Here is a 14,331-nt window from a genome sequence, read left to right as displayed (position 1 = left end):
TAGTCTTTCCATTAGCAGACAAAAAACACTCATCACTTTAGAGATTCTGAAGGTCTTAGAAGCTCTTGTCAGAAACCTAGGGCGAAGACTAAATATTATAACAAAATACAATTCTATATTTTATGTAGTACTGAGACAACTAAATATATATATATATTTAGTTTTGCAAGGGTTTTGCAAGCTGTGTATCAGAACCCAGACAAAAACTTAATACAGACTGAGCATCCTTAATTCAAAAATTCAAAATCTGAAATAATATGGAATCTGAAATGTTTTGAGTGCCAGCATTATATTCAAAAATGTTTCATATTTTGGAATTCTGTATTAAGGATGCTCAACCAGTAAAGTCTATGCAAATATTCCAAAATCTGAAGAACTCCCCAGATAAGGGTCCCAAGCATTTTGGATATGGGATATTCAAACTATATATTTCTTATTGCCACAAGCTTGTATAGGTTTTTTAATAAATCATAGAGCACCTAGTTTTAACGTTAGACTAAAATGTCATCAAGAAGAGATTACTGGTAATATCTCAGAGTGGTTACCACAGCTGAGTCCAGATTTGAACATAGAAATCGAGAAACTCTTTTTATGAAGTATACCTAGAGTTAATGAGACAATCAAGAAAAGACTTTTGCCAACAAGATTTACACACCCACATGAAAAATATAAGACATGATGTGGGGCTGGGGATGTGGCTCAAGTGGTAGCGTGCTCGCCTGGCATGCGTGCAGCCTGGGTTTGATCCTCAGCACCACATACAAACAAAGTTGTTGTGTCCGCCAAAAACTAAAAAAAAAATGAATATTAAAAATTATCTCTCTCTCTCCTTCTCTCTCTCTCACTCTCTCTTTAAAAAAAAAAAAAGACATGATGCCAGTTTGTGAATGTTAACCAAGGAGTGTACCATTTTAGTGAGTCCTTATAGCCAGTATCTAGCATACATCTTTTCTAGTATCAAGATCTCCAGGCAGTCAAAATAATAATCAGAACAATTGATCAAAGAGAGTTGGACAGTTTTGAAAATTAGGTATTTCACCCCAGAAAAGCCTAATGTGTCTCCTTCCAGCAAGGACAGCTTAATGTCTGACAATTTTATCCTGGGTTCTGCTGGATAAAAACTGAAAATGAAAATGTTTTGTCATGTTCTTGAATTGCTAAGTTCAATACAAAATACTCTTTCTTCACAGTGTAGCTTAGATAATGTCCTCTTTAGAGCTCTTCAATCCCAAAGATACACCAAGGCAAGCTCAATATGACTTCAGCAGAGCCCTCTTCTTTATGCTTTCTTTTTGAAACAGCCACTTTCCATTAACTGGAGTTATAAAACCTCCTTTAAGGTGAGAGACTTTGGCAAATAGCTTCTCTCACCCATACTCTCTGGGTATGTGTCCTCTCTGGTCTGACTCTCCAGGGAAGCATTCTCTCTGGACCCTGTGGTACTAAGTAAACCTATAAACAGATCACTTGAAGTGTTTAGAAAAAAGCAGGATGTTAGAGATGTTTTTGCCTTGGTCGATGATTTTTAGCTTTGGATAGAATAAACAATATAAGATCTTTTAGTACTGAGTCTTTGGACCTCTTTTTCTATTACTTTATGATTTAAGTGGTATAAAAACAGTGTTCCTGTGCCATACTTGTCCTAAGTTTGGAATTCACATATGTATGTGGAGTAATTCTCTTTGCTGTTTTGGTACAGCTAAGTTGTGAGACTTAAAGCTTTTACATTGTTATAAAATGCCCTTCACTAGAGTCATGTTGTAAGGATGATTTAAGTTGCTGAAATGGAAGATAAATGTGTCCTTTTTAGAAATTATATTTTCTGCATATAAAAAATACAATCTTGGGGCTGGAGTTGTAGCTCAGCAGTAGAACGCTTGCCTTGTACGTGTGAGGCACTGCGTTCCGATTCCCAGCACCACATATAAATAAGCAAATAAAATAAAGGTCCATCAACAACTTTAAAAATATTTAAATATATATATATATATATATATATATATGATTATATATATATATATATATGATTATATATATATATATATATATAATCTTTCTTAACAGAACTTTGATACAGTTGCTGCCTGTGAGGTTCTGTTAATGCTTTTCAGATTAATTCTTGGACATATCATGGAAAAGGAAACATGGCCTTTTTGGTTTGACCCTGGAATGACCTTGTGAAATTATGCAGCAAGGTTTTTTTTAATCATATTCTTTTGCATCACATTCACATATTTCTCAATATGATTCCACAAAAGATGAGGAGCATACCTTTTGCTTATCATTCAGATTCTATTTTAGATATTCTCTATTCTACACTACATATTCCACTGCAGATGAGGATCAGTGTTCTCCAACGTAGGTAAATGCAATTTGGAAACACTGGGTTAAACTGCTATTTAAACACAGAATTCTCAGAGCACTTAATATGTGCCTAGGTAATGAATTATCCTTGTGGTGGCCTTGGTTGTGATTAAGAAAACCTTGCTGAACGATTGTTTCTCAAACCAAGTGGGCCATGGAACCCTTCCTTTTGGAGAGTCCCACACAAGGCCCGTGTGGTGCCAAGCAGCCCAGCAGTGCTCTACCTCACCTCATTGCAAGGCTTCCAAGAAGCACCCAACCTCTGTTATGGCAAAAATGGAGGCTGTGTGAGGCTGTTTACCAAGAGCCATAACACCTAGACTCTATTTTACTCTTAATTACAGACACCATTTTTTTTTTGTCAAATTAACTGGAAAATATGCTCTGGTTATAAAGGGAGTATTCAGAGAATCGACTGATTTCTAAAACTATAAGGCAGAGAGAAAAGATTGCATATACCTCAAACTCAGATTTGAATTCCTGTTCACTCTGTCCTTCTCCTATCAGTAAACCCTTCAGGTCCCATCCTGCCGTCCTAATTCAGTCAATGGAGTTCTCACTGTAGTGCGCTGTGTTTTCAAGTTAATCTCCAACTTCCTTGTTGGCATCTTGGAAGCAAGAATTTAGGAGGAGGGCAGGGGATGCTACACCACAGCTCCGCCTCCTGGTCAGCTAGGGGAGGGCTGTTTGTTTTTGTCTGATTTTGTTTTGTTTGCTTTTCCTTCTAGTCACTGAGAAACTTGGCATTTCAGTATTATTACGTGGCATTTTTAGTGCTAGGTACCTCATTTAAAATACAACTGCTTAGTCTAAGTTTGAAACAAGTTAAAATGTCCTGTGGTTAGTTTCATCTCTTAGGAAAAGATTTGCCTGCAGATGGGGGCATTCGCTGACCCTCTAATAACCTAGCACCCTACAGAAGAACATATATATATATATACTCATACGTGTATATTTTCTCCCAATCTCATTATCTAATTTTATTTTCTTTATATTATCATATGAATTTATTTTCACTTATTAGTTTCTTATTCATCTCGCCCCCTTTTATTGGTCTCCACTTCATATCATAACCAAGGGCTTCATGTCATTGCTTTATATAAACTGGGCTGTCTTCTAATTATTGAACTATATTTGCTTTTTTTTGTTATCTTATATAGAAGTCTCTTATCAGTTAAATGATTTGCAAAAATTTTCTCCACTTGTGTGGGTTTGTTTTTTCACCTTGTTGATGGTATCTGGGTTTACATATTTTTAGTCTTTGAATTCTGTGTTTCTCTTATTTTCCCTGTTACACTGTAAATCTTCAGTTGCTAAATTCCGTGCATCTAGAAACTGCCACTCTTTTGCGTTCCCTGTTGCATCCCGTGGAGTGGCCACATATGACACCCATCTGTTAAAGGGTTTGTCTTCACGGTTAGCCACCTCTGCCCCTTGACGTTTCCACACAGATAGCTTGATTTGATTCTTGGTGATATACTATGCTGTATTGGTTTGTTTTCTTACAGGTGAATCGCTTTAGTAAGGTAGAAGACCGAGCCATTTTTGTCACTGACCGTCACCTGTATAAAATGGATCCCACTAAACAGTACAAGGTGATGAAGACCATCCCTCTGTACAATGTAAGTACTCTGGTGCTCTCTCCACGCCGGTGCTCATGGGCCACCTGTAGGCCCACAGACTGCCCCCTCTGCTCTCTGGAGCCCCAGGGAGCTGTTGCCTTTGTGTTCCTGACATTTTACTCCAATCTTGCATTTTATACAAATGCTCAATTTTCCATAGGCATGATCCAAAGTTCCCATTGGATTAACAAAGGCATTTTATAAAAAGTGTAAGGACTATGGATCTGCGGGATCTTTATTACTAATTCTACTTATTGCTTGATTGTGCTGGTGTATAATATGTTTTCTTATTTTTAAAAGGCTTGTTTTTTATGGAAATGGAATCAAATAGAAAAACTGCAGGGAATTACTTTGTGAAAATATTACTGCTCTTTAAAATATAAAACATAAGCAGCTTCTAAAAGTTCTCACCAATATAGTTTACATGTCCCTGTTTGCCGATTGTGAGATCTCTGGTCCAAACCCACTATTGTTCACTGTATCCTGAGGGTTTTCAAATTCTGAAATCATTTTTTATCTGAACATGGAATTTTTGCCTTGAATCTCAGTATGAGATGTGTGGGTTCGTTGTTTTCATAACTATTCTGGTTCTTCAGAAAGATCCTACAGGACTCCTGGATCTGTTTGTGTGTCAGGTGATTTCTCTGTCTTCTAGTTTAACAGAGAAAGTCGGTTTGTCCAGGCTAAGATCTATAAAGAGTGTATGGAGATCATTTTAAATTCCTTTGATCCCTGCAAAAGGGAACAGGAAACATTACTGTTCTGTAGTTTTATTTTGGTATACCAGGGGTCCTTTGGTCATAAGAAACAAATAAGTCAAACTATTCCTGGCTTTGCTGAATGACAGAAGGCCCTGGTTGGGGTCTAGGACACGCCCTTGTTGTATCACCCTCCCCCCAACCCTTCCACATGCACCCTGCTCCTTGTTAATAGGCGGCCAGGGGGTTGCAGCCAAGAATAAGATGACTGCGAGGTGCTTGACTGTGTGTAGTCTTCTTGGCAAAGACTGTGTTCTTACAGTCCAACCCTGGGTAAGCCCAATAACCTGCAGTCTCAGGGCAGGAGATGGAGGAAGGCAAGGAAAACAAACCATATTGTGTCAAAGTCTAATGAAGTGTGAAGTCAAAGAAAATAAATTGTGGTATGAGTTTTATTTATTTTTTCCTGCATTTCTGTTAAGGAGAAATCCATCAGGCACATGATATAAATTTAATGAATTGTTGAACAACATTTTGAACTAAAATTATTTTCCAAAATTATCTTCCCTTTTCACATTGACTGGTTTGTACTAATAGTCACTGTTTCCTGTCACCACCACTAACATCATCATCACTATCTCTAATTACACTAATAACATAAAATATCATTAAAATAATACTTAACTACTCTAGTAAATGTGGTGTTGGTGGGATAGGGCACTTTAATGCCAGTGCTCTCAGAGCTCTGTCATCCTCCTTCATATTCCTGTGCCATTTTTGTGCATGCAGCCTGATTTCCAGCAGCCAAAGTCTTTGTAGAAGGCAGCCCTCGGCCAGCACCCAAGCTGCCCTCCCACAGAAAGGCTGGGTGCCCAGCCACACAGTGAGTCAGGGCAGGAGTGTGGTGCTCCTGCTCCATACTCACTGGCCAAGATGATTCCCCAGAGCTGCCCTGCAGCAGCCCAAAGCCCATGTCCTCGGCTCCCTGAGCCACCTCCCTTTCCCTTGTCACTGTCCCTGCACTTCCCACATCAGCCTCTCAAACTCATCGGCTGGCTCCTTAGGTTCTGCTTCTAGAAGGAACTAATGTCAGAAGAGTAGCAAGCTCCAAGGAGGGAGTGATTTGGATGGGAGAGGGGACTTCCAACTGTATCTGTATTTTTCTTAAGCTGAAGCAAATATGGCAAAACATTAAGTCTGAATGATAGGGACAATGATGTTTATTATATTGTTCTTTAGACTTTTCTACACAATTGAAATAGTTTCAAATTAAAAACAAAGTTTAAGATAAAGAACCTTTTAAGGCCAGGCACAGTGGCACACAGCTGAAATCCCAGCAGCTCAAGAAGCTGAGGCAAGAGGATCACAAGTTCAAAGCCAGCCTCAGCAGCTTAGCGAGGCCCTAAGCAACTCAGTAAAACCCTGTCTCTAAATAAAGCACACAAAAGGGCTGGGGATGTGGCTCAGTGGTTGAGTGACCTTGAGTTCAATTCCTGGTAAAAAAGGAAAATAATAATAATAATTATAATGATAATAATAATGGTGCTGGAGAGGCTGGGAGGGGAGGAGGAAAGCAATTTCAAGTTTGCAAGCTGAGTTTCATGATGGGTAAAACTGACAAGTATTCCTTCCATACATAATTGGAATTCTGATACTATAGAGTAGAAAGGAATTCACTTAGGATTAAATGTAAGAGCAGATCACTTACAATTTGAGGCAGAAATTATTAATCTAGAGGGAGAAAGGGGGCAGATTATTCAAGAACATCCAGTTAAATGGTGAGGAAAAGAATCACCAAAGGAAACAATAAAAAGCAGGATTCCTGTGGTCCTCCATTTTCTCATCTATCTTTTAATGTGCTAATCAGCTCTAAATTCCCTTCAGATCCATAAGGTCATGAATGATGGGACGGACGCCAAGTTTAGAATCTCCTGGAAACCCAGGAAGTGCGGCCATTCAGGTTTCAAGGCAGCTCTGTAGGACCATGTTATCCTGTAGCCTCTCAGTTGCTCTTTCTGTCTCTGTGTCTTTGTCTTTCCATTAGCCATCACCTCTTTCTTGACAAACAGCACAGGTCAGCCCTGGGCTCAGGTTGGAATCAGCCGCTCCAGCCAGCCATTCACTGTTCATCCTGCACATCATACACCGAGTCTCAGATGAAGCCTCACCATAGCAACTGGTTCTGCACGATCCAAGTCTGTACTTTTGTTCCTTGTCAAACACTTGCAAATCTATGCATAGCCTTTCCTGACTTTTTCTAGTATGACATGGATAATTCCTATAATTCATTTTAGGCCTAACTGATCATCTTCCTCTACTAGTTTTGATTGTCATCCCAAGACCTGAGCCACATTTGAATCTTGGTCACAGATCATGCTGAATATTGGGGTGGGTTGTTTGGTTTCCCCAGGGGAAAGGAATACTGGGAGCAAAGTGCTTCAAATAGGCAGATTCATCAGGCATTCTTAGCTTCCTAGACTCTTGCCAGCCACTTCCATTCCAGTTGTCAGGATCCCAGTCTTTGTCAAACAGGGACCTAAAATTGTGCCAAGAATTCCCAGCATGGGTGGTTCCCTCTACTTTCTTTACTGCCTCCAGCCAGGCAACATAGGACTAATACCCATTGCTTTCCTAAAGCGCCATAAAAATACCTAGCGAGTTCCACTATTCTTGTATCTCCTTACTCATTGAGCTTCTGTAATCAGCAGCAACTAAGTGCCCCAGCTGCTCAACTTTAATGGACATATCAGCTGTCCCCCACAGGTCACCAGAGATAGTTTGTCACTGCTTCATCCCTGCTGAGGAGAGCTGCCTTTGCCCCACCCTGAGATGTAGAACCAACTGCAGCCCCTCTGGCACTTGTGTCCTGCAGCCTCTGGTGCCTGATCTTGAATTGTAATGAACAGAGATTTATAGGACTTCCTTTAGAAGGTGGGTGGGAGGGAGTGGGTTTTTGCTGTTGTTGTTTGTTTTGTTTTATTAGTTGAATTATTCTTTTTTATTCTTTTTTTAAAATATTGTTTTAGATATTGATGGACCTTTATTTTATTAATTTATTTATATGTGGTGCTGAGAATCAAACCCAGTATCTCACACATGCTAGGCAAGTGCTCTACCACCGAGCCACAACCCCAGCCCCCTATTCTTTTTTCATTCTAATTTGTTATATATGACAGCAGAATGCATTGCAATTCATAGTACACATCTAGAGCACAATTTTTCATATCTCTCATTATACACAAAGTACAGTCACACCATTTGTATCTTTACACATGTACTTAAGGGTAATGATGTCCATCTCATTCTACCATCTTTTCTATCCCCAGCCCCCCACCCTTCCCCTCCCACCCCTTTGCCCTATCTAGAGTTCATCTAATCGTCCCATGCTTAACATATATATGAAAAATGTTCAACACCTCTAGCAATTAGATAAATGCAAATCAAAACTACTCTAAGATTTCATCTCACTCCAGTCAGAATGGCAGTTATTAAAAACACAAACAACAATAAGTACTGGTGAGGATGTGGGGAAAAGGGCACAACCCTACATTGCTGGGTGGGACTGCAAATTGGTGCAGCCAATATGGAAAGCAGTATGGAGATTCCTTGGAAAACTGGGAATGGAGCCACCATTTGACCCAGCTATCCCACTCCTCAGTCTATACCCAAAGAACTTAAAAACAGCATACTACAGGGACATAGCCACATCAATATTTATAGCAGCACAATTCACAATAGCTAAACTATGGAACCAATCTAGCCCTTCAATAGATGAATGGATAAAAAAATGTGGCATATATACATAAGGGAATTATTCAACATTAAAAGAGAATAAAATCCTGGCATTTGCAGGTAAATGGATGGAGTTAAGTAATATGCTAAGTGAAGTTAGTCAATCCCGAAAAAACAAATGCTGAATGTTTTCTCTGATATAAGGAGGCTGATCCATAATGGGGCCCCAACTTCCTTAATAAGACTCCTATAGCACAACAATTAAAATAAGAATCAATAAATGGGATGGATTTCAAACTAAAAAGCTTCTTCTCTGCAAAAGAAACAATCAGTGAGGTGAATAGAGAGCCTACATTTTGGGAGCAAATTTTTACCACATGCACATCAGATAGAGCACTAATCTCTAGTATATATAATGAACTCAAAAATCTAAAGAACAAAAAAAAAATAACCCAATCAATAAATGAGCCAAAGAACTGAACAGACACTTCTTATAGGAAGGGAGTGTTTTTAAATTACACCTGCTAGAGAATTACCTTCTTTCCTTTGGGACTTTACACCATTGTCTAATCACACTTTCAGTAACTACACCGTTCAGTTCACATGATTATTTCGTGCTCATTATGTGCCATCCACATAGGTATGAGTGAGATAGAGGTGGCAAAACAGTCACAATTGCTGCCCTCATGGAGTTTACATTCTAACGGGGAAAAGCCATAGATTTCTATGATGTGTGTGTGTGTATTTCTATGTATGTACATATATGTACACACACACACACACACACAGTCCAAAGAAGGTGATAAGGTGAAAAGTCAAATTAGGAAAGAAGATGGAGAATGTGTACAGTGTTATAATCTTATGTAGGGGGATTGGGCCTCCCTGAGAAGTGGACATTTAGGCAGAGACAAAGGAGCTTAGCAATGAACTGTTTACTTGGTGGGAAAGCACTTCAGGCAGAAGGAGCAGGAAAGACACAGACTTGAGCAGGGAGAGAAGAGCCCACCAGGGCTGGAAAGGATCAGGAGCTGGATCTGGTGGTGGTGCAGGCTGTCTCCAGGGGTCTGTGCACTGCAGTATCTTGTTACTCCTCAAAAAAAGGGAGAAGGAGGAAAGGGAAAAGGAGGAGGAAGAAGAACGCTATATATGGTGGAGCAACAAAGAGGAAAGCAAAGCAGATGAGGCAAAGGGTGGAGCCCGGAGGAGGTCTGGACATACAGCCCAGGGAACGTGATGGCAGAGTTGGCTTCTCAGCTCTCCCAAAGAAAGCTGCCCACACATCCTCGGGCAGGGAGGCAGCCTTGGCTGTTCCTAGGGCCAGCAGCCATAACTACAGCGGGGACTTGTGCATGTCAGGCAAGCACTCTGCCACCGAGCTATATCCCCAACCCTTTTTTGTTTTATTTCTGTCATATAATCTAGCAGTTGTGCCCCTAGATATTTACCCAACTGATATGAAAATTTGTGTCCATATAAGTTTTAATAGGTATTTCTATATTACCTAATAGTATGTCTCAGTACATAGTAGGTCTCAGTCTTTTAACTGTAAGAACCATCTCTCCATCCTCTATTGGCTTGTGCTTAGGAGAGAAAAGACTGATCTTTATGTAAACCTAAGTAAATATAATTAAAAAGATAAATTTGACACCTCCCCCCTCCTATTAGCAAGAATTATCCGATCAATTTATCATTTAATGATGGTTCCAGTCGCTTTCCATAAGCAAGATAAAAATAGGAAATCATGGCAGGCTTTCAAGAATATCTTCAGTAAATATTGTCCTCACAAATGCCATGGTCAAATAAAAGTAAACAGCAATCTGAGAATGAAATATTCAAGTTACAGGTGACTCCTTTAGCAGCTGAGTGACTTACTGTGTACAAATACTGCATACCCAGGTTAGGGTTTCAGCCAGCTGGGATCTGTGTTATTGTCAAATTAGTATCTTCCCCTTTGAGTCACTCTCTACACTGTATTTATAAATTGCAATATCAAATTAAAGCATTAGTTCCGATACATTTGTTACCAAAGGTTAAAATTTTCCCAGGGGGCAGTGGGTCAGAATTTGAATGTTTGTAAAGCTGGGAGACACGGTTACTGGGGCTTGGTCTGGAGAACAAAGGCGACAAGTTACCAGCATAATTAGCCCTGGGACTGTACTTGGATCACAACCTTTCTGACTCTAGGAATCATCCTAGAGATCACCCTAAGTTGGCGGAGAAGATTGCTGCCTGCCGCTGAGGAAGTCGCTTGAGCAGGTGCACTTTCGCCCCTGGGGTTCGTGTGGACATCGGCGCACCCAAATCAGTGCTCGCTGAGCGCATGCCAAGATTTGAGTTTAATTTGCATAAACATAAAATCTGCCCTCTGCTTTTGAGGGAGACTGTGTGAACGGCCTCAGCTGGGATTCTTACCCTTCCTTTGTCACCAGTGTGTTGGTTTTGCCTGATGGGCTGGTGTGAGGGATGTTCGACTCTGCCCATTAACGCAGTTTTGATATAGTCCCTTTTTATCATTGTGAGCTTGATGGCTAAGGAAGCCGCCAGTTAATTACACACATCCTCCTTCAGTTCTGTGGAAAACACAAAGCAAGCAAGGGGGAGAGGAGAGACAATTATCTGAACCCATGTGCCGTTTCGTAGGGGCGAAGGGATCGTAATTATGCCAGGCTTCCAGCTTTATTATTCCACTTGACATGACTGGCCAGAAAGATGCTCCGTGTGAAGATGGATTGTCCTTGTAATGTGTACCGGGGTGAGCCCTGCTGAAATCCATCCGCGCCTCCCCGCGACCATTTCTAGAGCACCCTCCCCTCCTGGCAGCATCCCAGGGGAAGGCGTTTCCATGGCAACCTCAACCGAGGCAGTCAGCTGACGTCTGGCACCGCCTGAGCTGGCGCGCTGCGCTCCCCTTCTCCCCTCCCGGCCCTCCCTCAAGCCTTTAAACGGTATTTATTAGTCCTCTTTAATAGCAAGCGTACAATCCCTTACTGTCGGGCCCTGAGTGGCACTCAGGTTTTATTTATTTATTTAGGTAATAAATTTTACCTTCCTAATTAATTCTTGGCAGGTCCTGGGAGCTGTATTATTTTGAACATCTTGTGCAAATGTTTATATTTTCTGCCGGTGATAACAAAGAACGTTGCTTAGCAAAATTAGATATTGAGTTGGGTGCGGTGATACTCACCTGTAACTACCGCTACTCTGGAAGCTAAGATAGGAGGATCACATGTTCAAGGCCAGTCTGGGCAACTAAGCAATACTCGAAATTTTTCAACTTTTAATAGAGACGGGGGATGTAGCTTGGTAGTAAAGAAAGCACCTATGAATGAAATAGGAAAACCCTGTTCTTGTGGGGGAAGTAGGGGGAATGATGCCTATATTTCAAAGAAATTTGGAAAAATACAGATGTTAAGGTTTCAGTTTAATTTTTCAAGATTTTTTTTTTTTTTTTTACTCTGATGGCTTTGGCAATGAAACAATCTTTGTACTTTCCTTATCCTTTTTTAGCATTCACTGATTTTATCCTTGGATTTTGAGTGAGCCATGTTGTTTTAAACACTTAAAAATGTGACATCTAAGTCATGTTCTCTCCTATATTTTCTTTTGTTATTGTTAACAAAAAAGAAAGAAGTCAAAGTTTCAGACCTCCGTTATCCATTGTTTTCCTGACTCCTGCTCAGAAGTAAATGCCTTCTGTCACCCTGGTTAGAGGCCACTGCTTATGCTAAACAGTTGCAAAACCAAGCCAATAATAATGTCAAATGTTGTGCCTATAGACACAAGGTATGGCCCATTTTCACCAATACATTACTTGGCATTTGATTTCAAATTTAAAAGATGTGTCAAAGCCATGTCTGGGAGCAACAATCATTAGGGCCAATTTATGACTCCTTTACAAAGTTATCTTGTTAAAGACCGCACACCAAAGAATAAGGGAATAAATACAATACCATCTTGTTTATCAGATTGCTAGAAGCAACATCCTTTTAAAACAAAGCTCTATACAGAGATGGACATGCAAACAGATCTCTTCATGTGCAGAAATATATGCCTCTGGGTACAGGCAGTAATAGGCTTCTTGTCCATCTGCCCTGTCAGAGCCCTTTCCTGTGCTTTAAATATTCTTGAGCAGCTTCTCTGTGCTATGCACTTGGTGGGCACCAGTAGCTCAGGCATACACCATGCGGTCTCTGCCGTGGGGCCTCGCAGACCCATGAGAGAGGCAGAGAGCACAGTGGCAGGGCAGCACAGTGTCTGCCTCATGTTGACACCCTGGTAGCCTCGGAGGTACGGCATCTCGATGCCTCTTGGAAGCTGCTGCTCAGAAAGGTGAAGCAACCCACCCAAGGCCACAGCTCGTGGGAGTGGAGCTGGGCTTCACCTCCCCATCTCTTTGGCCTAGAACCCAACCCCTGCTGCCTGCTGCAAGTTTTAATGAAGAACAACCCGTGAAACTAAAAATCTTGTGTTAAAGAAAAAGATAACAAAATCAACATTGGTCGTGTACCTAATGCCAGACTTTTATTAGATGATTTAATCCTACCATACCATGATCATTGTAAGACGCACTGTGGTCTGAACGTGTCCCTCCAAAATTCCTACATTGAGATCCTAAGCCCCAAGCTGACAGTCTTGAATGAGATTAGGAATCTTATACCAGAGACCCCAGGAGAGCCCTCTTGTACCCTCCTGGCACCCTGATCTTGGATAAATGCCCAAAACTATAAGAAATACATTTCTGTTGTTTATAAGCCACATAGTTTGTTATTTGTAACAGCTGTCTAAATTAACTAAGACATAGGGAGAGAGGGAAAATGTGGGGTTTTTTTTCCCTAGAAAGCCTCATGATCTCATGGTCTGTATCAAAAATCAAATCATCTTATAGTCATTGGCCATTGTTTTTTTAACGTGTAAGGACAGTCTCATCAGAAGGTTTTCCTTAGACCAGAGCAGTGTAAGAGAACGTCCTTGCTGTTCAGTGATTTCATCCCTTGTCATGGACATCTGCATACATTCTTACTTGATTCTCCTCCCCATCCCAGTCCCTGGGAGGTGCCTACCCTGGTCCTGAACTCACAGGCATCAGGTGAAGGAGTGAATTAGTGTGTTATTGGCTAGGTCCAGAACAAACATTCTTTACACAAAATTGTTATAACGATGTCCTGCTGCTCTACAGGGAGAACCCAATTTTCTAAATAATAGACATTTAAAATTTTTCATTTTGTTGGAATTGTATCTAAACAGAGATATCTTAATAGTGTGCCATTATGGCAGAGTATCCAGTAGAAACAGCAAAGCTGACCAAGTCAGGACTCTCCACTGGCTTGCGGAGGGGGCTGTCATTTTGCTTCTTGGGAAGCTGCCTCCAGCATCTCCATTTCCTCCTCTGCGCCCTCCTGCCATTGCCATCCCGCCTCATGGCCCTTCTCAAAGCTCTTGGAGTTGTAAAAGCATCCTATATTGCATTTGAACATCATTACACTACAGGATGGTAAAGGAAAGAAGAGAAATCTCATCCCAGTGGGGTCTGGGACACTGGGGTTAGGGTGTGTGGAAGTACATGGGCAGTTGTGGAATTCATGCCCTGTTTTAACAGTGGTACCCCCCCCCGCCCCGCCGCTGTGAAATGTTGAAGCCTGAAAGGAGGTGCGTGTAAGTCTGATATAATGCATGTGAGGTCCAGACCTAGTTCTTGTCCCATAATGCATTGCTCAATAATTGCAAGCTGCTCTAAAGCCCCTTGCAAACTGGCCATTCTGTGCCATAGAATTTAGAGGAGTAGGATGAAGTCAGCCTCCGAGGCCCTCCCTGTTGCTGCTCGTTCTGTGGGAGTGTGACCTCCTGGGGAACTGCGTGACTTCCTCCATTCAGATCTCTGCTCAAGTGTAACCATGCAGAGGTTGTCTAGAATGACA

At 41.0% G+C, this 14,331-nt stretch overlaps 1 protein-coding gene across 1 annotated transcript in view; it reads left to right on the top strand.

Moving 5' to 3' along the window:
- The window catches only part of MYO1D (myosin ID), a 310,008-nt gene that overhangs the window by 186,972 nt on the left and 108,705 nt on the right, over positions 1 to 14,331 (top strand). Inside the window, exon 20 of the mRNA XM_081270002.1 lies at positions 3,873 to 3,986. Within this exon, the coding sequence (XP_081126128.1) occupies positions 3,873 to 3,986 (114 nt within the window). The remainder of the gene's footprint in view (positions 1 to 3,872; positions 3,987 to 14,331) is intronic.

This window comes from Spermophilus citellus (assembly GCF_964194105.1).
Source record: "Spermophilus citellus genome assembly, chromosome: 17".
Taxonomy (NCBI): Eukaryota; Metazoa; Chordata; class Mammalia; order Rodentia; family Sciuridae; genus Spermophilus; species Spermophilus citellus.
Note: the sequence above shows the minus strand (reverse complement) of the source record. Positions and strands in the feature narration are given on the sequence as shown.